The 22,876-nt window shown below is 41.9% G+C and overlaps 2 protein-coding genes across 9 annotated transcripts in view; one reads left to right on the forward strand and one right to left on the reverse strand.

The window, feature by feature from the left end:
- Positions 1 to 2,122, forward strand: part of ACOX2 (acyl-CoA oxidase 2) — a 27,836-nt gene extending 25,714 nt beyond the window's left edge. The window contains exon 14 of the mRNA XM_015065272.3: positions 1,616 to 2,122. Within this exon, the coding sequence (XP_014920758.1) occupies positions 1,616 to 1,678 (63 nt within the window). The 3' untranslated portion in view covers positions 1,679 to 2,122. The remainder of the gene's footprint in view (positions 1 to 1,615) is intronic.
- KCTD6 (potassium channel tetramerization domain containing 6) overlaps positions 1 to 13,815 on the reverse strand; it is a 125,304-nt gene extending 111,489 nt beyond the window's left edge. For 2 of the 8 annotated variants that reach the window (XR_008297105.1, XR_008297108.1), the window contains exons 1-2: positions 6,854 to 13,566; positions 1,017 to 3,756 (exon numbers count right to left, since the gene is read on the reverse strand). Coding sequence is in view for 4 of the 8 variants with exons in the window: in XM_027039099.2 (XP_026894900.1) it covers positions 4,923 to 5,609; positions 6,854 to 6,880 (714 nt within the window). In the remaining 4 variants the exon portion in view is untranslated. The other 6 variants (XR_008297106.1, XM_027039099.2, XM_015065275.3 and 3 more) reach the window with 6 other exon arrangements.
- Between the last annotated feature and the right edge of the window lie 9,061 nt (positions 13,816 to 22,876).

Consider the following 22,876-nt stretch of genomic DNA (forward strand, 5'->3'; position numbering starts at 1 on the left):
TAAAACATTATGCACTTCATCCCATTCACTTTTCTCTTTTCCCTACCTCCTGCTACTTGACTGTGAACAGAATGGACTCTTCCTCTTCCTAACTCCAGGATCTAGCTCAGAGTAGACACTTTGCATTTATGGAATAAATGAACATAGTTTTATGACCCACACAGTAAGATGAAGGAACCTGCTGCACACACATTGCTGCAGACTCTGACCATCTTGGCTTACATCACCTTGCTACAAAGGTGACAGGTACAGCAACGTGGCTCTTCCATGCACAGCAATTTAGGAATGTGAGATTACAAATGACCTTGGGGAAATGTCTCCAGTTAGTTAAAATGAGTCAGTTGACTGCTAATATATATATATATATATATATATATATATATATATATATATATATATATATATATATATATAATCTTATGTTACTGGCTCCTCAAGAGTCCACCAAAATAGCACTTTAAGGTATATTTTTCTAATCTGCTATAATTTTGAAGCTGCAGTAAGAGACATTTTTCTTCATCTGCACTAGTAGAAAATGGCACACTGCAGGTATTTCAAATACATTAAAACAACAACTACGTTGAACCTGCCTTGGAGACACAAAAGTACAAACAGGAATATATTTCACTGATATTTTCTACCAAAAGAAAAGTGCTATGCTAAGTTAAATGTCTTAGAACCATAAGACAGTCTCTCTTCTAGCTGGGGCAGGTTGAGTGTTGAGCTTTATCCCTAGACAGAATGATGCGCTCTCTCATGGTTCACTCTAGCCATAGTGTGTTATTTGGCTTTTTTTTCCCCCCTAATCTGGATGCTATTTCAAGCCAGGTTCTCCAAAGTGAGCTACAAAAGGTTGTTCCTGCTCCGTACATGAACTCATATTTAAGTGATTCCCTATAGATACAAACAGTGCAGGAATCACTGGGGATATTTTCAAAACAAGAATCCTATTTCCCCCAATTATTCTATTGTAAAAATGTGTCCAAGTAATTGCTAGATGCATTAAACATACTTACCGATTCATTCACTCAGTCATTCAACAAATATTTGTTGAGCATATGCCACATGACAGAAACTATTCTTGGTACTAAGGCTACAGGGGAGAACAAAAAAGTCACAAACACCGTCTTCAATGAGGAGCTTAAAGTTTTTAGCCTAGACAAGCAAAAGAGTAAATTAACAATATAAAAGATGAAGCTAGAGCTGGGCAGGAAAGAATCAAGACATACATTAGAGGACAATGGGAGATAATGTGATCTGAGAGTACCTTGCCCACCTGGCTCCGCCTTCTGGCCCCTTGCTTTGTGGGTAAATGTTCAATTTCAAAGAACCTCAAAAAGTCAAGCATTTTATTTGTATTAAATTCCAAAAGCAAATGATAAGCTGTTTCTTAATTGGCCACCTGCATACAATTTAAAATCTGCATGAGAAAAGGAAGGATGCCCTTTGGAAAAAATGTTCCCCATATGTTCACACAAAATAGGTTTAAAAAATAATTTTTAAAATTAAGCATCTTATGTAATGTTACTTTTTTTAAATGAAAAACTTAATTTGAAGGTAAAAGTCATTAATCCTGACAGATATATCCTAACAATGCACTTTTTTCTACAAACAGGGGAACCCTGCCTATGAGAAATATTTAAGACCACTATTACAAAGTTCGAGAGCCAAGCTGTGAAATAATCAGCAGCATTCAAGAGGCACCACCATGTGATAATGGCACTATTTAATGGCATATATAGCATTAATGGCATATATAGCATTAAATTTTAAAGTATACTTCATATACACTTTATACATTTTCAAGTATGTATACATTTATATCTTTTTGGTTTTTTCAAGTAAGCTCTACGCCCAACACAGGGCTTGAAATCACGACCCCAAGATCAAGAGTCTGCCGTTTCAGCCAGCTAGGCGCCCAATAAAGTGTGTATTTTTTTAAAGAGAATCATTATCTTTTAGAGACATAGTCTGAAATGAATGAAACATCTGTGATTTACTTTAAGATAATCCATGGGAGGAAAAAAAAGAGCAAATAGTTGAAGATGATCAATGGGTACATGAATGTTTGCACTATTCTCTTTACTTCTGAATATGTTTGAAATAAAAAATAGTAGCGCTATCCATTGGTAGTTTCTATTTTGTTAAACACCAGGGTTTTAGGTCTTTAAAAAAACTCAATGAACTTATTAGTTATCACGTCTATTGCACACATTTATCTGAGGCTTAAAAGCACATACACAATGTGTGCACACACAATCTTCCGAAAGTGCCTAATACTCTAAATAAAATGTAGAGTCCTGAGAATACAACTAAATATCAGTTTTTGAAAATCAACTCTTTCACAGTGAAAACAACTTAAATTTTCCTCAGGGGAGCCTGGGTGGCTCAGTCAGTTAAGCTTCTGACTTTGGCTCAGGTCATGATCTCACAGTTCGCGAGTTCGAGCCCCATGTCAGGCTGTGCTGACAGCTGAGCCTGGAGCCTGCTTCGGATTCTGTGTCTCCCTCTCTCTCTGCCCCTCCCCCACTCACACTCCGTCTCTCTCAAATATAAACATTAGAAAAAATTTTTAATTTCCCAAAAGAAGATATAATTGTCTCAAATTACCCAAATATAATCAAACTACATTTTTCATGTTGCCCAAGTAAATAAAACAATCAAAATTAAATGCCACCAGACACATAAAATTGCAAAAAATCTCAGCTGGCTACTTTCTCTAATTTATTCATAAAAATAATCATTCAGTTGTTAATAATTAACAAATCTGAGAAATTTTATCAAAAACAAACTTCTCCCCAGTAAAATGGTCACGGAAGAAACCTTGTAAGTTTTAAACTTTTGAAATCCTGGAACAACTAATATTATTCCCATTTCTGTATCTATTTTCAATTCAAATCATTGTCTTGCATTTACCTCAGCTAACTCAACAACACATAAGTGGCTGAATATGTTTTTTTAGGTAACCTCTAATCAGTTTGAAGTATGAGACAATTTTCTAAAAAGATAACCTCATCCTAGCACATTTACTGGAACCACAGCAACCTGCCAATAACATGAAGAGATATCAGACTGAAGACAGTTTAGCTGAAGATGGTGAAAAAGGGGTAATTATAGGTTTCTGGATGTTGGTCATTTGTCAAATCTTAAAATAAATTTTCAGAGAGACACGGGCAAAAATGGATATAGGTAAGTATTTTCATCCTCTTAGGGACAGAATCTCAGAATGTTCTCATAAAGAGGACATAAGGAGGACCCTACTCGAGGGCACACAGCCTCAGAACTCCATACTTCCCCTAAAAAATAGGAAAGGGGTGCCTGGGCGGCTCAGTCAATTGAGCATCTGACTCTTGATTTCAGCTCAGGTCACAATCCTGTGGTGGTGGGATCAAGCCCCGCATTGGGCTCCACATTCCTGCTTGAGATTTCTCTCTCTCTCTCTCTCTCTCTCTCTCTCTTCCCCTCTGCCTCCTTCATCTGCTCACGCTCTCCCTCTCTCTCTAAAATAATAATTTAAAAAATTAAAAAAAAAAAAGGAAAACAGGGAAGAAATTACAGGATTTCTTTTATAAGGTGTTCTGGTAAACTAGGAAGTCACGCTGTAGCTAAACTAATCCTTCCTATAACCTCCAAGAAAGACAATCAAATCAACTATTCAAAATAAAACTACAGTGAAATAAATAAAAGTACATACGTATCTCCAACTGCTCCAGAGTCTCCACTCACTGCAGTTTTTCTCCTCAGAAACGGACTTAACTGTAATAATAAAATATATTTGTGGGCCACCATAACGCTATGAGAATAAAGTGGCTAAAGAGGCAATCTGTCCCTGTGCTCAGTATGAAGCTAGAATAAGGGTCATATTCAGTGCTGACAATTGGTGGCTTACTGAAGAAAAATCTATAATCTTCAACCTAAGTCCTATTTGAGAAAATTTATCAAACTATTATGGTCACTGTTCAAGTATGCATTATTTTAGATAAAACTACTAATTCCATCCATTCCTGCTCCAGTAACACAGTACAGTTCTGTAGACTGCATCCTAAGGTTCTACAGAATCCTCTTGAGTCAAATACAAATGTGCTACAGGCAGTATATACACTGGGACATAAACCAAATAATGTGTACTTTACACAAGGAATATAATATCCCCCCCTTAAGTAACAATAATCAACAAATACAAACCTAATGTTCATATTTCATTTTTTATTAGTTTTTTTTTTTTTTTTTTCCTGGTAGACAGTACACTTGGGAATTATACTGCACCAGGCATAAGAAGTAAGAGTTCTACCACAGGGACATTTTGTATTCAGAATCCAATATAAATATTTCTAGTCAGACATTTCCATGGCTACAGATATTTGGTTGCTTGATTTATATGCATAGAAAGAAACAGTTGTCATAACTGTAAAAAGCAGTACTTAACAAGTACTTTTAAATGATTGGAACAGTTTTCCTTTAATATTACAATACTGCTTATTCGTTTGGAAACTAGGTCACCCTACATGATGTTTTGATTTTTCTCAAAGGCATCATGAGTACTCTGTTTATTCTTTCATGCCTGCATTTTTAGCCTTCTAGTTAAGTTAGGGACCATTTAATCAGAAATCATTGTAGCACTGTAATAAAAAAAAAGCTCTGTTAAGAGTAGATTATATACCATAATGATTTTCATACTTCTTTTTATAAAAAAGGTATCTGGAGGCTCTGAACAGGCACATGCATACTCAAGGTAAAGGGAACAAAACATAGAGGAGTCTGCTAAAGCACAAAACTTCCTTCTGGTCCTCAATGCCTTCAAATAAATACAAATATTTAAAAAAAATTCCCACACTGTGATTAAAAAAAAAAAAAAAAAAAAAAATCAGTCTCTTCCATGTCCTGGAGAGTCAGTTTCCAGGAACTTCTCCCAGGCTTAGAGATCAGTCATCGGTCTTCCGGGCCAGCCGACAGAAAGTCCAGTTGTGCTCCACTGTGTTCTCATTGGCCCGCTCACTCATGTGATGCACTCGGGTGTTGCGGATCGTGAAACCTTGTTTTGTGATGTATTCCATCAGATGGACCCGGAGAGAAACTTCCTGGTGATAATCACAGGGTCCAAAAGTAAAGGAAACCTGGCAATCCCTGGTGTCCATCATGTGCTTATTCCACTTCGTAAAATAGTTTGAGATACCTTCTAGTAAGGAATGGACCTTGGTGGTGATGGTTAATTGAGTTATGATGACAGCTACTGGATTGGAGTACTTAGAAAGCTTCCGAGTACTAGATAACTCCACAACTTCTTCAAAAGTATCCATAGGATACAAAGGCTTAGGGTCATTGAGACACTGAATCAGGGGCTCAATCTGATAAAAATCTGCTTCTTTCCGAAGCAGATCAAATTCCTTAAAATCCAGGGGTAAGGTCAACTCTGAAGTTCTTAAGAAATTGAGGACATATCGGAAAAGAGGTCCGTCTCGGTCAATGAAGTAATTGCCTTGAGGGTCCCGAGCTGTGGGGAAGTCCCCCCCAAACATAGCTCCAAGCATAGAATCCGGGTAACGCGTCAATGTAGTGAGAGACGTGGTATACAAATGTCCACCTACATTTAACGTGACTGGGTCAGTCATCTGAAATTTTTAAAAAATGATCAGTCATCTGAAATTTCTTAAATCTTAACTTTGACAAATTAAGAAAATTAATGGTAACAAGCAAAGCAAAAGATTCCTTCAGGCTATAATGTACTTAGCAATCCTATAACGCAAAACAGCTTTACTGTTAATGATAAACCTACCCAGATAAAGGGATCTAACTTTTTTTTTCAGTACGAAAAGGCTAAATCTAATTCATTAAAGCCTTACCCTAAAAATGACTTCCAAAGCCATTTATTTACTTTCAGGCCCAGTATCTACAGAGAAGTTTTTAGGTCAAACCAGACTATGGGAAGAGAAAGGCCAAACTGAAATATAGTCCTTTTTTTCTGATTAAAAAAAAGAGAGAGAGACTTTCTTTATTTTAACTCAATTTAACACATAATAAAAATGATTTGATAATATAAAGATACCTACTTTAAATACTTACTTTGTTTTTCCCACTCAAAAAAGAAGAAATTGTAACATTTTAAAAATAAAACTTTGTGCAGTCCTAATCTTTATAATTTAGCCATGGAAATAACAGTGCCAAATACTAAATTAGAATACAGTTTAGTCAACACAATCTCATATATTCAAAGGCAGCTCTCAAATTTTATAACCTGATAGCGTATTCACTTTTGTACATTAACGTTGCAATCTGACCTTTACCAGCTTCTCTAAATAATACATACCTTCCAGTTTAGAAATTATATTTAAGAAAAAAATAAAATAAAAATAAAGACAGAGAGACTTCAGGTACCAGGCAAGTGAAATATTTCTTACCAAAGGAAAACAAAAATTGGAAGACACGCACATCAAGAAAGTACAGATAGGATAAGTGGCACATTCTCCACCTTTAACTTCCCTAACACAAGAAAATATCCTCTATACCATTACCTACTTGACTATTTTAATAGTCACTACTCTACAAAGGAAGAGTTTTAAGAACAACACACTTTAAAGACCAAAAGGTCCTTAAACTAAGCTCATGACGATGAGCTTTCTCAAGTGATTATAAAAAGTGACCTGGAGAGTTCATACTGACTTTGCCTACATAAAAACACCAAACTAAACAAAAACACCCCCAAAATAATCTAAACTAATTAAGGGGGGAGGGGGTGTTGCACTAATTTACAATTTTCATTCTTATAAGATGTGTTATACCTAAGAATACAGAAGAAGGAAAAGATACATAAAAATTATTTGCCAGCCTTCAAAACGCATCTGCAAAAGCCTCTCACCATATAGCCCCAGTCTCCATTATCCATCTGCTCCAGCGCTGCGTCTCAGGGAGCCCAGGTTCCAGGGAAACTTGGGGAAGAGAAAAAGACATATGATAGAGCATTTAACCATGAAAACAGCGAAGGATTTTTCCACCCAACAGAGCAGGCCAACCACCAGAGAACTATTCATCTTTGCTCAACCAAAACCAGCTATAGGGCAAAGATCTGGAGAAGAAAGCATTCCTTTGGAACTTCTACTCATACCTAAGAGATTGACCATCTTTAGAGAAAAAAATTATCCTATGCTTAGGGAAGGAGGAAGAGCCTAGTTAGTAAACCAGTCATTCAAATTCTACCTACGCTCTCTGAAAATTCAATTTTTAGAATTTCTACAGGAGAACATTACGATTAACTCTACAGCCTTATTCTGGTGCAAACCCATAATGATCCTTATCAAAAAGCTGGTTTAAGAGAAAGGGAGAAAGAGAAAATTCTTTTTCATCCATTAGGCAAACTATACAAACTATCCAGCTATACAAACTAAACATCTCAGTAAAAGTATTAAAAGTCATGAACCTCCAAGACTTCAAGTGACACCAGTATCACTCCAAGAGAAATACATCAGAATGGTATTTCTTTTACAACATTAAAAAAATTAATTATACTTTTAATAATGATATATTTCATTCAGTACAATAATAAAACAAACAGAAAACAATGTAAATGCCAAATCATCAGAGCACAATTTGGAACAAAAAGAACCTCACAAATCTGGTTGCGAGTTACTCAGCCGGCACTTACAGAGAGGCAGCCTGAAGACATTGATAAACACCCAGACACTAATGATGCCTGTTTGAATTTATTTTTATCTACAATTCAAAAGCACTTAAACACTTTCCCAGCTATGGAATTGGTTCAGTCAGTCCCCTCTCACACACATCATTCTCCAAATCAACCGGCAAAACAAACTGCAGAGCAAATTTCAAAAGCTCTGGCAAGAGACAGTCAGAAACACGAACTTATCGGTTATTTATCCAGGAAAAGCACTGGCTTTTTAATATGGTCTTTGAACAGATTCACTTTTCCCACTTTTAGAGAAATCTGGCACACTATTCCCTGGCTGCAGAAGATCACAAAGGCTCTTTCTCAAAAAGGTCACTCAGGCATGTAGAGAACATTTGCATAGCACAGCATGGGCTGAAATCAGAGCCTGAAGCATCTATTTTTCCACCTTGCACATTCTTCAAAGAAAACAAGCTAAAATGTGGACCAGACAACGTGCGGTCAGGTTTTATTCTCCATACTCAGCAGTTGGATATAGATAGGCCTCCACATGCTACAGGGTGAGAAATGGAACAAATGTCAAATTCAGGGCTGTTGTGACAACTTTTCATTCCTCTGACTTGCTTCACAGCACTTGAAGTAAATAGAAACAAGAAAACAGGCTTTACCAATTTACATTATGTGTATCCAATTCAGTACATGATACAGTAGACAGAGCAATAACTGATTTTATTTTTTTTAATGTTTATTTATTTTGAGAGAGAGAGAAAGAGTCCGGGGGGGGGGGGGTGGGAGTAGTAACTTAGGGGTAGAGAGAATCCCAAGCAGGCTCTGCACTATGCAGCCCAGAGCCCAATCGGGGCTTGATCTCGGGAACCATGATATCATGACTTGAGCCAGACGCTCAACTGACTAAGCCATCCAGGCCCTCCAGTAATGAAGTGATTTAAAAGGCCAGTCATCCAAAAGTTCTGATAACAGGCTCATCTCTGGCATCTTCCCATCACCCAGAGTATTTATTCCTGACAGCCTCAAAAATAGATGAGTCAGGGCACCTGGGTGGCTCAGCTGGTTAAGCATACAACTCAGGTCATGATCTCATAGTTTGTGGGTTCGAGCCCCACATAAGGCTCTGCACTGCACTGACAGCACAGAGCCTGCTTGGGATATTCTCTCTCTCTCTCTCTCTCTGCCCCTCCTCTACTGTTGCTCTCTCTCGAAATAAATAAACATTTTAAAAAATAATTCAGTCAACTGAGACATTTATTATAGGTCCCCTGCGGGGCGGGGAGTGTGCAATGCGGATACACAGAAATAGGGAAGATACAATCCTTGCCTTCATGGAGCTTTCTATCTGTGAAGAAAGGCAACATGCAACAACTGTACAGAATTCAGAAGTGCTACATAATGGATGGACTAGCAGAGGCCTTTGGGAAGAAAGAGCAAGAACACTTCCAAATGGGAGGACTTCAGGAAGAGCTCACTCAGTAGAACTCTGCAGGAATATTTGGACAACCTTAGAGAAGGGATTCCAATGTGAAGAAACAATTTAAATAAAAAGAGGTAGAACTTTTTCTCCCACAACATTCTTGATACAATTAAGTAGTGCATGAATTACTGTACCTATTTTAGAGATGCAAAATAGAGAAACAGATTAAATGACTTTCTCAAGTTTCCACGGTTGGAAAGTAACTAAAAACTTAGATTTTCTGACTCCTAGTCTAGATCTTTCTATAAATCGCCTCTTTGGGTGGAATTTGAAAGAACTGAATCCAAGAAAGAAAAAGCTGAAAGGACTAATTTTACACACCCTCACAGGTAGATTTTATTTACAAATTTAATAGGAACTGAGTCTAAGTGAGCAGTCACAATGGGCTTGTAAAAATTCCCCTGAGGAAAAATAACAAGAACCTACTCACTATCATGACTGAAGACTGGTGTCCTCTGTCTTAAGTGAAGTAAAGAACTTTAAACCAGGAATATCCGAATGGTTAAATGAGAAATGGGAGACCAAAGACAAAGGAAAAAAACAGATATCATCAATGTTACAACTGTTGTGCAAGGTCTGTCCACTATTAACCTTTTCCCCTGACTTTTTACCGCTAAACCAAAACAAGGTAACTCTTTAGCAATCATAAAAAGAAAATTAGATGATGCCTTTGAATCTGTTCCACAGCAAAAGCCAAGGTTCTGTTCCAATACAAAGAAGTAATGAAACCTCAAGCCTAATTATTCAAGAAAGCAATTATGGGAACCTATATAAACCCATGTTTCTTAAAAAGCACCCAAAAGTCTCCCTACATTTGTGTATAAGATGCAGATACATCAAAATAAAATGAAGTTATTATTAGTCACTTCCAAAAACAATGACTAAACTGTCCAAAAAAATCAAACTGTTCACTAAAGAGCTCTAAGGGAAAAAAAAATAGTATTGATAAAGTTTAAATTTTATCCCTACTCCTTACTTCTAAACATTCTCTGTGGAGATGCTTAGATACAGCAAGAAACAAACCAAAACAAGCAGTTAGATTCCTGGTCACCCAATAACTGCACAATCAGCCTCTAAATCGATGACTATTAGGAACATCTCAGAGATAGTACACATGAATGAAATAAAACATAATCCGAAAGAATTTCTGGAATAGCGGCAATTCCTTCTACTAAATCATTTTTTCAGAGCTGCTAACTATTAGAAAATGATTCATTTGCTTTTCATCTTCTCCCCCTTCTGGCACAATCTCCAGTGGAGGGTTTAATGAGAAGTTAAATGACCACAAGACAGGCAGCAGAAGGAAGATCTTAAAATGGGCATCAAATGGGCCTGTTTTACTTGATGAAGACAAAGAAAAATCTAATATTCCAGAATATTTGCTGGGAATGGAGATTATGAGGGTAACAATGAAAAAAATTTTCCTTTAAAGTGACTCTCCTTACTAAAGATCATTTTAAACAACAATGAATGCAACCAAGCCCAAACAATTGTAAAGTTCAAAGAAAGGTTTCTGACCCTTAAAAATCAGTCCCACCTGAAAATATCTGACTGTAGGTGCAAACAAAATTCTTTTTTTTTTTAAGATTATCCTCAGGGACTTTTTTTTTTTAAGTTTATTTATTTATTTTGAGAGAGAGAGAGTGAGTGGGAGAGGGGTACCGGAAGCAGTACTGGAAATTCACCCACATTTAAGCTTCAAAGGTTAATCATGACTAATGTGTAAATTCTGAAGGTGTAATGTTAACAGATAATTAAACTACAGAAAATACATACTGAAGAATTTTTAAAGGCCTTACAAGAAATTGCTAAGAATTTTCTAAAGTTGCAAATCTGAAAAATGCACAATTCAACAAGTTAGTAACTTAAAGAATAACCTAAGAACTCCTGAAAGCCATTCTCCTCATCACTGCAGAATTCCAATCAAGCTTTTGGTTATGATGAACTAATTTTACATAAACATTCTGAGTTTATCATTTCTGCTACAGACTACAACTAAGAATTCTCCCAGGCAAAAGTCCTACTCCTATATTACAACTTACACATCAGAACACACACCTCCAAACTTGAATAAATAATAAAAACCTATAACTACTGCCTACCCAAAGTTCCCAGGTAGCCCCTACAAAATGCCTTTCTACTGAAATCTCTGTGTCTGGCATTCAGAAAAGACCCAATAAATTCCATCTACACATACCTTCAAAATTACCTTTGTACGGAATTCCTCTGTTCTTGAAACATGGGTGTTTGAAAGTGAAATACTTTTTATAGTAACTAGTTCAGCAACATCTAAAGGAGTCTTTTGGGTTGATGTTCACATACAGGCTGACACAAGTAGCCAGGCACACAAGGAGAATGTGATTATGGTGTTAGGTTATCCTTAACCATACCAACACAGAAATAGATGGTTTTTTCCTACAACGAATTGTTTCTTCTCTCTCCTCTCTCCATGCAGTCTACAGGAAAGGCGCTCTACGTTGAAAACATGACCTTAAAGCTAAAGAGCTATCTATCGCAAATAGTCACAAAATCAGAAGACACCTCTTACCCTCAGTTTCTACAAAATAAAATGGGATAATACCGCCTTCCACAAAACAGTTTTACCACCAAGTCATAATACAAAGGCAACAACCGACCCGCAGGGTAAAAGATCAGGACTAGGGGTTCTGAAGTCACATGCAGGCCAGTGCAGAGGAAAGAGAACTGCTCCCCAGAAAGGATCTGTATCCCACTTCTGCTCCATTACTAATTATGAGACCCTGAATAAATCCCTCTTTAAACCCAGCTTCTTCTTTGCAGAAAAGGAGAAAATAAGCAAGAGCATGAATAGAACACCATTTGTAAACTGGCAAGTATTAAACAAATGTGAAAATACTAGTGGCAGTAGCATAAACAAGATTTCTGTGGTAAATCGAGAAACTTGGGTGTGTGAACACAAGTAATTTAGAGCCCTGGTGTGGAAACAAGGCAAACAGGGAAGAGAAGGCCTCTTAATCTGCTTCCCACCTCCCCGGGTCCTCCTTTGTCCAGAGCTCCAGAAGACAAAATTACAGGTAAAGAGGAGCGTCTGGCTTTTATAGAGACCACCAGACATCTGAGCTGTTGATCACAGAAGGAACTTCTCTAAAGCATGACTCAGGATTATCTCCAAGGTAAAGCCAAAACCAAATAAATATGTGCATTCCGTTTTAAACAGACTCTCAATATCAAAATTCAAGACACACTGAGGGATCTGTAGAAGGATTCACCCTAGGGTTCCTTTATTTAGTAATGCTATGGGTAAAATATGACTTGTGAAAATTTCAATCACACAAATCTTAGATATGGCAGTCCTCCCCACTCAATCCTTAATATCTATGGCATTACGTAAAATGAACTATTAGTATGGGCTGGTAGTTCCCAACCAGAGAGCAAGTTGTCTCAAACTACCAACCTTACAGATAAAAAGATTTTCCTTTTCCTCGTTACATATTTGTTCCTTTGAAAACATCAATCCTGGGCTCGGGCCTGTGCTAAATGCTGTCCCCTAGCTTCTTTCCTATTCTGTGATGACACTTGAGCATTTGTGACAGCAAATAAATAAATAAATAAATAAATATGCCAAGGGGAAACGGGAGGAGATAGTCGGGCTACCCCAACATTCCTGGCCAAGCCAGGTCACCCTGGGTCTGTTTGCCGCTCAAACCTCTTCGACCACAAAGTCCTAAAATTGGATTTATCAACTTGTTCTAGAACACCTATACTTGAACAGAAACATGATAACTTCAGCAGAATATCCAAAGAGGATCTCTGCTTCGTTTCTCCCGTCCCACCCTTAGACACAACCTCCACCACCGTCAGCCCAGCAGGTGCTTCAGGGGCTCCCCATTACCAGGGTCATTTATCACCTCTGACATCAAGCATTAAAAATACCAAGACACACAAATCTGAGCATAAAGAACTCAGCTGCAGAGTGGGTCTTTGGGGGCGGAAAACCCCCCTAAGGCAGGGCTCAGAAGCCCTGTCATAGCCTTTAAATTAGGGCAAACGGTGGCCAATAAGCGCCACCACCCCCCTCCCCCCAAAAACCAATCATTTTCACGCAAAACTCGAGGTGTCCCCGTCCGGGCCGTGCTTCGCTGTTGCCCCACAGGCAAAGTCCCCCCACCCCAACCCGGTGTGGGACACAAAATGCTCGGGGCCCTGGCGGGGGGGGGGGGGGGGGCGCGCCCTGAGGTCGCGAACGCGGGTCCGCTGAAGCCGCACGTCCCCGCGGGGCGGGCCCGGGAATCTGCGCCCAGCCCGGCCGTTCGGCCGCGGGCAGCCCGCCGCGGGCTCGTGCCAGCCCCGGAGCGCGCCGGCCCGGCTCCCCGCCACCGCCCGGATTCTCCTCAACCCCGCTCCCCCGGCTGCTCCGCGCCGGCTTCTCCTTGTGCCTGGCCCTCCCGAGCCCCGGGCCCCCAAGCTCTGGGCCCGCCTCCACTCACTGCGCGGCAGCGGCGGCGGCGGCCGGGCCGGGAGACGCCGGCGGCCGGAGAGCGGGAGCCTGAGGACAAGCGAGCCTGCGCCCAGCGGCGGCGGCGGCGGCGGCGGCGGCGGCGGCGGCAGTGGCGGCGGCGGTGGCAGAGCGGACGACTGAGCCCGCGCCCGGAGTTGCGGCTCCTGCCGCCCCGCGCGGGCGGCGCCTTCCCAGCAGAGCCGCGGCGCCACGAGCGCGGGCGCCCCCTACCGGCGGCGCGGGCGGGAGGTCAGAGGACCAAGAGGCCGGAGGAACTCAGCCTGGGCCGCGCGGTCAGGCTGGCTCCGCCGCAGTCCCGAAAGCCCGCCCCGAAGCCTCAGTCCCGCCCCCGAGGCTCCGCCTCTGAAACCCTGGGCCCCGCCCAGAACCCGCCTCTTCGTCCCGCCTCCGCCCGCAGTTTGGAATCAGCCCAGCCCCCGGCGGTTTTCACTGTGTCCTCCGACCTAGGATCCCTACAGCTGTCTCTGTTGTTTCACGAACGTGTATGGGGCCCGGACCGTGTACAGCGGCCACCAAGACAGAAGGGGGTCCTAATGAGAGGAGAAAACAGACAAGACCCAAGGAAACAGCCAGTAGACAAAAAAATGACAAGTTGTAATTCTAAGTGTTGAGAGGTATAGGATTAGAGGAATGGCAGAATAAGGAAGGGGGTCTCTGCCTCAGACTCGGTCGTGGCTGGACGCCGGGCCTGAGGCCAGAGCACCTTCTGGCCTTGCCCTCCATGGAGGTGGGGTGGGGAGGGAGAAACCACCTGATGATAAGTTCACCCAACCGGCCTGCTGGGCAGAGTGGAGAAGGGCAGCCAGGCCCCAAGGGTCGACATGGACAGTCAGGTGAGGAGAAGGACAGAGCTGACTTTAGCAGAGAAAATGACCGGTGCAAAGGCTCTGAGGCCCGAAGGAGCTGGCCCTAAGTGAGCCTGGCACCCATATTGTCCTCAGTTCACCACTAAGGAAGTCAAGGCTTCTGAGGGTAGGGAATTGCCTAAAGGCTCAGAGCTAATTGATAGACTCCTTCCAAATCCCATTCTCTTCCTGCGTAATTACCAGAGATGTCTGTCTCCTGCCAGGCAGGATGTCCCCTGCCAGGTAAATGTTGGTTTTGTCCTTCCTCTTCTCCAGCAGGATAACCTCTGGCCTTAGAAACGCACCTGCTTTCATGTCTGCATGTGCCTGAGTTGGCTCTAGGGTTTAACTTTTATCAGCATGATCATCACAGTCATATCTCATGATTTCATTTTTCTCTGAAAATTCAAATCGATAGGTTAAATAAATGGCATACGCCTAATCAATATGATTCCGTGCTATATTATATTCAAAAAGACTAGATGAGGATACAGGGAAATGTGTATGAAATAAGGCATGCACAAAATGGTATACGTGGTATAATCCTAATTTTATGTTTAAAAACACAAAGATACATAGACAAAAATTTTGAAGAAAATACATTGATTATAGTTCTCTCTGTGGTAAGATGGGAATGCTAGTAGTTTATTCTTTTTTTATGTTTATTTTTGAGAGAGAGAGATAGAGCATGAGCAGGGTAGAAGCAGAGAGAGAGGGAGACAGAATCTGAAGCAGGTTTCAGGCTCTGAGCTGTCAGCACAGAGCTCAATGCAGGGCTCAATCCATGAATGGCGAGATCATGATCTGAGCAGAAGTCGGACACTTAACCGACTGAGCCCCCCAGATGCCCCAGTGGTTTATTACTTCTTAATGTACTTCTGAATTTTCTGTATTTTCTAGAATATACAGACACTGAATTTATAATCAGAAAATACAATGAATTTTATTTTTTTTACAAAAAGAAAGACAATGCCAAAATTAACCAACACTCAGCTCTTTAGGATGCGATGCAGCTAAAAATCCAGAACTGCCCCTGGCTTACTGGTATCCTTAGAGGAATCATTTCCCTTCTTAGGGTTTCTATTTCCTCAACTAAAAACAGAGGAACTAATTGTGTCAGATGTTTTCTCAGAACATTCCTATTTATCTCTTAAAAATTTTATTGCTATTATAAATTACATTTTCAAATATATATTTTATAATATATTAAAATTATTTATAATTTTAATTTTATATTGATTTATTGAAATATGATTCATTTTTATATAATAAGCTTGTATTCAGCAAACTTGAACTCTTTTTTAGTTCTAATAAGTTTATAGCCTCTCTCGAATTTTCTGTTGAATAATCATAGAGTCTGCAAGTAATGACATTTGGTATCTCCCCATCCAGTCTTTATTTCCTGTTCCTTGTATTACTGCACTAAAATCTTCAGTACAATGTTGGATAGCAATGATGACAGTGGGCATTTCTATCTTGTTCTTGACTGTTTCTAATATATTACCCTTCGAAATAGTGATTGTTGTAGATTTTTGATAGATACCTTTTATGAGGGTAAGGAAGCACTATTCTGCTTTATGATGAATGGTTGTTGAATCTTATCTAAGGTGGGACCTTTTCCCCCAAATCTAGTCGTGGATTCTATTATATTAAACTGTCCATACATTCTTAGAATAAACATCCTTTGATGATGTGTGATGATTTTGTGATGATTTTTTCAATATAGTGCTGGATTGCATTTGCTAATATTTTATTTAGGGTTTTTGTTTAGGGTTTTATTTAGGGTTTTTGCATCCATATCTCATATGAATGAGATATGCCTACTAATTTCCTCCCTTATTCTCTCCTTCTCTGGTTTTGTTATCAAAGTTACATGAGTTCATAAAATAAATTAAGGAGTGGGTGCCTATTCACTCTACAGCTCCTATAAGACTGGGATTTTCTGTAGTTTGGATTTTCTATAGGATTCTCCTGTAAACCATCTCGGTTTGGGACTTGGGGGTGGAAAGTGTTTATACTGACACCCCAACCCACAATATTCAATCTGGCCTCACTCTCTCCACCTAAATAGCTCTTGTGGGACCAGCAGGAATCTCTTTGTTGCTGAATCCAAAGAACCTCCTCAGATCTCCGCCCCCCCACCCCCTCCCTCAGCACCCCTGTAGTGATGCTGTTGACCACCCCCGTCAGGAGACAGCCTCTTCCCACTTCCTGTTCTAGTTTCCCTCCTTTCTCTGCAGGTCCCCCTTCTCTCATGAAGATGCTCCTCCTCTTGCTTTACAGCCCCTCTCTGCCCAGGTGTCTTGCTTAGGCCATCCTCTCCTGTCTACCCATCTGTGTAGACTGGCTCAGCCACCTCCAATGATTCCATTATTGTCTCTAAGCCTTGTCTCTAAGCCGAAAGATTCTCAGATCCATATATCCAGCCCAGGCCTCTCTCCTGAACTCAGATGCTGCATATTCTATGGCCCCTACTGTGTGCCAGGTACAGTGCTAAGTGTTTTTATTCTCCAGGTCAGTTCTCTGTTGCCACATAATAAATCATCCCCAAACTTAAACATTTATTTTTCTTTTTAATGTTTATTTATTTATTTTGAGAGAGAGAGAGAGAGAGAGAGAGAGAGAGCACACATGAGCAGGGGAGAGGGGAAGAGGAACAAGGGAGAGAGAGAATCCCAAGCAGGCTCTGCACCACCAGCATAGAGCCCGACACAGACCTCAAACCCACGAACTGTGAGATCATGACTTGAGCTGAAATCAAGAGTTGGACACTCAGCTGACTGAGCCACCCAGGCGCCCCAAACCATAAGCATTTCTTATCTCAGAGTTTCTATGGGTCAAGAATTTGGAAGCAGATTAGGTAGATTGCCCTCTTACAATCTAGATGTCAGCTGGAGCTGCAGTCAGCTGGAGGCTTGGCCAGGGCTGGCGAGTCCACTTCCAAGATCACTCAGGTACTTTTTAGCAGGAAGCACTAGTTCCTCCTCACCTGAGCCTCTGCTGACAACATGGCAGCTTGGGGTATCCCCAGCACGAGTGATCTAAGAGAGGAAAGACAGAAGCCACAAAGCCTTTTGTAATATAGCCTTGAAAATGACATACATGTAGTCCCTTGGTCTCACAGACCAACCCTAGGACAGTGTGGGAGGGTACCACACAAGGATGCGAGTACCAGGAGGTGGAGATCATTGGGTTCCCCCCCTCCAAGGCTGCTCACCACACTCTCACAACTCTGAGGACAGACTACCCGCATCATCCTGGCATACAGATGAGAAAACTAAGGCAAGGAGAGGTAAAGTCATTGATCAAGGCCACACAGCCGAGTGTGAGAGAAGAGATTTGAACACAACTCTGCTTGGCTCCCCCCTGGTTCTCTCCTTCTGCACACCCTTCTCTGATGGCCCACCACCAGTTTTTTCACCTTCTCCTTGTGAAAACCCCAACTCTGTCAATTTGCCACCCCCAAACCTCTCAAGTCCCCAGCTCTGCTAAGCAAGTGGTGCCACCGTCCTCCCATCTGTCCAAACCAGAAGCTTTGAGTCACGCCTGCTCCTCCCACCCACTCACTTCCCAGTGCCGGATAACCCAGCCCTGCCAAGTCTTCCTCCTCAGAGCAGCCTGGATCCACCTCTCCTTCTCTCTTTCTTCATAGCCACCACGATCACGCTGGGCCAAGCCACTGACTTGTCTGCCCTGGACATCTGCAGGAGCCCCCTCCCTCATCACCCTCATCTCTGCCTCCACACTACCCATCCATCCTCTTCTTTCCAGCATGAGTCACCTTTAAGAACACAAAGCTGGTTATGTCACCCTGCCTGCCTTAAACTCCTTCAGTGGCTCCCATTGCTTTCAGGATCTAGCCCAAATTCCCTCCAGTGTGATCGGGCCCCTGCTCACTTATCCAGTCTCTTCCTCTGCCCCTCTGGTCACATTTGAGTATCCAGGACCCCACTGTGCTTTTTTTTGCTTTTTTTTTTTTTTTTTAATTTGGGCCCTCCATTATGCTATTCCCTTAGACCAGAACATTTTTTCCCCCAGCCCTCAGCATGCCTGTCTCCTCACCCTTCAGCATATTGTCATCTCCTGAGAGAGGGCTTTTCTGACCTCCTGGCCAAGCTGATTTCCCCCAGCTGTAACTTCCACAGTGCCTGTCCTCTCTCCCCGCCTCACTGCCTCTCAGCTGAACCGTGAGCTCCCTGAGAGCAGAAGCTGTGTCTATCTGTCTCAGAAGGGCACCCTGTGAGTACAATGCGTGCCTGGTACTTAGTACACACTCAACAACTATGTGCTGGTTTGGTGCATTCCCTCCACACCCTCTCTTCCCCCTTGCACTCTAGCCACTGGACAATGTTCAGTCCCTTCAATGAAGCATGGGGTCCCTCACCTCCAAGTCTTTGCTCATGCCGTTCCCTCTGCAGGAGTGCTCTTCTCTCCTGTCCCTCTATTTATTCAGCTAACTCCTATATGTTCATGAGGAAACTAGGGTTGTCAGATTCAGCAAATGAAAATGCAGGATGCCCAGTTAAATCTGGATCTCAGATAAACAACAAAGAATTGTTTTAGCAAAAATATCTTGTGAATATTGCATTAAATACAAGTGCCCCAGCAGGAACCAGCACCAGTTCCACCCTCCTCTGGGATGTCTCCCTGATCTCTACCCCTACCGTCTCAGGTCTGCTCACCCCCCAACAAACTGGGCTCCCAAACCACCCTCCTGTTTGCCCCCACTAAGCATAAAGCTCACTCTGTTTTGAAACCGACTTCGAATGTGACCTCCTTGACAGAAAAACTGTGTCTCAGTCTTCATCCAAAGTGAGTTTTCTCAGTTTCAGCCCTGCCACAGGAAATGGCTAGTAAGGTTTACTGAGTGGAGAAATGAAAGGGCACAGAGGAGATAAAGGTAAAGAAGATGGGAGGAAAAAAGGAACCAGCAAATGAAACTGAGCCCAAAATGCAGGATGAATCTCTGGGATGATTACCCACAGTGGGGAGTTCCTCTTCTCACCCCTCCTCCACCCCCTGCCTTGTCTTTGTCACTTAGAGCCCCTACTCACCCACCCCCAGCTTTAAAGGGAGCCTTAAGATTGGGGGAGCAGAAATGCAAAAATAAACAGTCTGTGTCCCTTTAGGGGTTTTTCCAAAACAGTCTCTTGAACATTCAAATGGGAGGGCCAGCAAGGTATAGGAAAAGGGGTAGGAGGGAGTGTATACATCAACCTTAAATTGGGAAGAGGCTGTGAGGATCCCCTGGGTAGAGAGGTACCTCCAGAAGTTGAGGGGTTCTGCTCCATTGCTCAGAGAGCTATTGAAGTCCAACCAGACCACCTGGGGGCCAAACCTACACTCAGCCCACCTGTTGCATTCCATATACCTCCCACACCCCTCCCAAGCTGGGGATGGTCCCTAGGGACCCCCAGAGGTAAGGAACCCTATCAAAGCTAATTGCATAGATCATCTGGACCCAAAACATTGCTGAGCTCCTTCCAACTACCCCTCCTAGAGTATTCCAAACACCCGAGGAACTGGCAAATGGAGAAGTCCACTCCTTCTGCCTGTTTTGCTGACAGAATCCAGTCTCCTCTGTGTGTGTGTGTGTGTGTGTGTGTGTGTGTGTGTGTGTGTGTGTGTGTCTCCCTTTCTTGCCCTCAGTCCCCTTTGGTCCTTGTACCACTGGTTTCACTGGGCTGAGGTTCTCTTGAGGCTGCTAAAAGGCATTCCTTAGCCTTTTACTCACTGGCTGGCCAGTTGAGAAATACATTTCTAAACCTTCTCCCCACTCAGCCCCTGGGGACAAGCCCTAGTCCCTCTGAACACTTGCCGCAGCCTCTAGGCCACCCCTTTGGCACAAGTGACCCTTGAAGCCAGTACTTTACAATGCCTCCCCCACTTCCAGCCATGGAGACGCTTTGGTAAGTTTGATGAGAGCATTTTTCCTTTTTATAAGGTTTCTAATTACCTATTATTTCTGATCTTCTCTTTAATCAGCTTCCAGAACTCTGCCAGGAGCTACAGAACCAGGGGAAGGAAACTGGTTCTCACCAGTGTTGAGAGAGAGGCCCTGTGGTCCTTGGATGTCCCCATCCTCTTCACCATTATGACTCTGTAATTAGAGAGAATGGATCTGACATTAGACCAGGAATCAGAAGCTCTGGCTTTTGTCTTTAGTCCCATGAGTGTCTCAATGTGCCACATCTGAGAATTTCATGGGCCTTACGAGTCCAAAGGGAATAAAGCTGCCTGACCATAGCCTGGGCAGCTGGCATGCAGGAGGCAAGAAAACCCCAGATTCTGAGTCCTTATTCTCCCTGACAGCTCAGTGCTCTGAATGCCTGTTAATAACACATTTCAGGCCTTGGTTGTCTTCCCACCTCATTCTTTTTTGTTTTTTTTTTTAGATATTATGATTATTTTATTTTATTTTATATTTAACTTAAATCCAAGTTAGTTAAGGGGCACCTGGGTGGCTCAGTTGGTTAAGCGTCCAACTTTGGCTCAGGTCATGATCTCATGGTTCATGGGTTCAAGCCCTGCGTTGGGCTCTGTACTGACAGCTCAGAGCCTGGAGCCTGCTTCAGATTCTGTGTCTCTGTGTCTCTCTGCCCCTCCCCCACTCATGCTCTGTCTCTCTGTCTCTGTCTCTCTCTCAAAAATAAACATTAAAAAATAAATAAAATAAATCCTAGTTAAGATATAGTGTAATAATTTAGTGATTCATCACTTACATATAACACCCAGTGCTCATCCCAACAAGTGCCCTCCTTAATGTTTATCACCCATTTAGCCCATCCAACACCCCCCCCACCTCATTCCTAATCCAAACCACCTCCTCTGCATGTGTTTATTAGCTTAGCAAGAGCCATATCCACTTGTAAGACACAGCTCTTGCCTCTTCTGCTGTCTCTCCCAAGGCCCTATGGCCTCTCCTTCCTACCATATCCAAGGCCTCTCTTTCCATACATCTTCCTGCCCAGATGCCCACACCCTCCCTCAACCTAGTGAGGGGGCATCCATGCACCTCCCACCCAGCCAAATGGATCACTTTTGTCATGGAGTTTTTCAGGTCTCTGTCTAAATATGGTTGTATTACCTTTAGAGAGCTCTTATGTTTTACACAAAGTGGAAAAAAATATTATTGGTAAAGCTGCCATAGTACGAGATCTGTTAACGTTCCAGGAGCTTCTGAAATAAAAGCATATGATTAAAAGGCAGGAATGCTATTTTAAACCTATTAAAATGTCTCTCGGGTTTCATGATGAAGGTAGGGGTTCAAACACCTCAATGGCTAACAGTGGATCCATTGTTATCCCAGCAAAAACGAGAGCATCATGTAGAGAAGTAACTATAGTAACCGCGTGAAGAGCCATGATTCGGGCTTCAGAATTCTGTTACACATGTCACTTATTTCCTGTCACTGACGTCAGGTCCCAAGACATAGCAAAGTACATGGGTGGGACTCCAGCTTGCCCTCTGGCTCTGTCACTCACCAGCAATATGGGCTTGGACCCACTCAGGAGCCCCCAGCCTCAGTTTCCTCATCTGTAAATGGTATAAAAAAACTTCTTGGCAGGGTTGTTGTGACAGTGAAATGAAGCAATTAAAGTATGAAAAACTCTGATAATGCAGTGCCTGGCATGAAGTTGGCACACAATAAACTGGTAGCTCCTATTATAATAATTGCTACACTGCTGATTTGAAAAGATAAATATAGAATTGAAACACTGGCAGGCAGCAGGACTGGGCTGAGAGAGGGGACATTTTGAGACTGATGATTTGATTGTTCCACCAAGGCCTCTTCAAACATCCATTTGTTTTGGTTGCAAGTTGAATATTGTCCACATTGATAATTGCTATGAATAATTAAGAAACAATGAATTCCGCTGACATTCTTACAGCACTGGTGTGATTAGCTAAATATATCTTTTCATAACCCTTTCTGAACTAAGACACATAAAACCTAAACCCTTCACATCATAAAACTAAGTTGGCAGGATGATGTCATTACAAAAAATAATAAACAAGAAAGTAGCAACTTTTTATTGGGAAGTTACGGTACGTCCCCCGCCCCCCCCCCCCCCATCTTAGCTGATTTTTTCTTCTCTCTCTCTCTCTCTCTTTTAGTAAATCCTGTTACTGGGATATAATGTTCATGTAGGAATGTACATGAAGCATAAATGAATGGCTTGATGAATTTTCACAAAGTGAACATACTCTTGTAACTAATACCCAGATCAAGAAACAAAACATCACCTGGACTCCAGGAGCCTCCTCAGGCCCCCTTCTGGTTGATCATTTCTTTTCTTTTTCTCTTTCTCTTTCTTCTTGGGGATATAATTTATAAACCATAGGATGTATTCATTTGAAACACACAGCTTGATGAATTTGTCTAAATTCATACAGATGTGCAACCATCACCACCATCATCTTAG

This window comes from Acinonyx jubatus, chromosome A2 (assembly GCF_027475565.1).
Source record: "Acinonyx jubatus isolate Ajub_Pintada_27869175 chromosome A2, VMU_Ajub_asm_v1.0, whole genome shotgun sequence".
Classification (NCBI taxonomy): Eukaryota; Metazoa; Chordata; class Mammalia; order Carnivora; family Felidae; genus Acinonyx; species Acinonyx jubatus.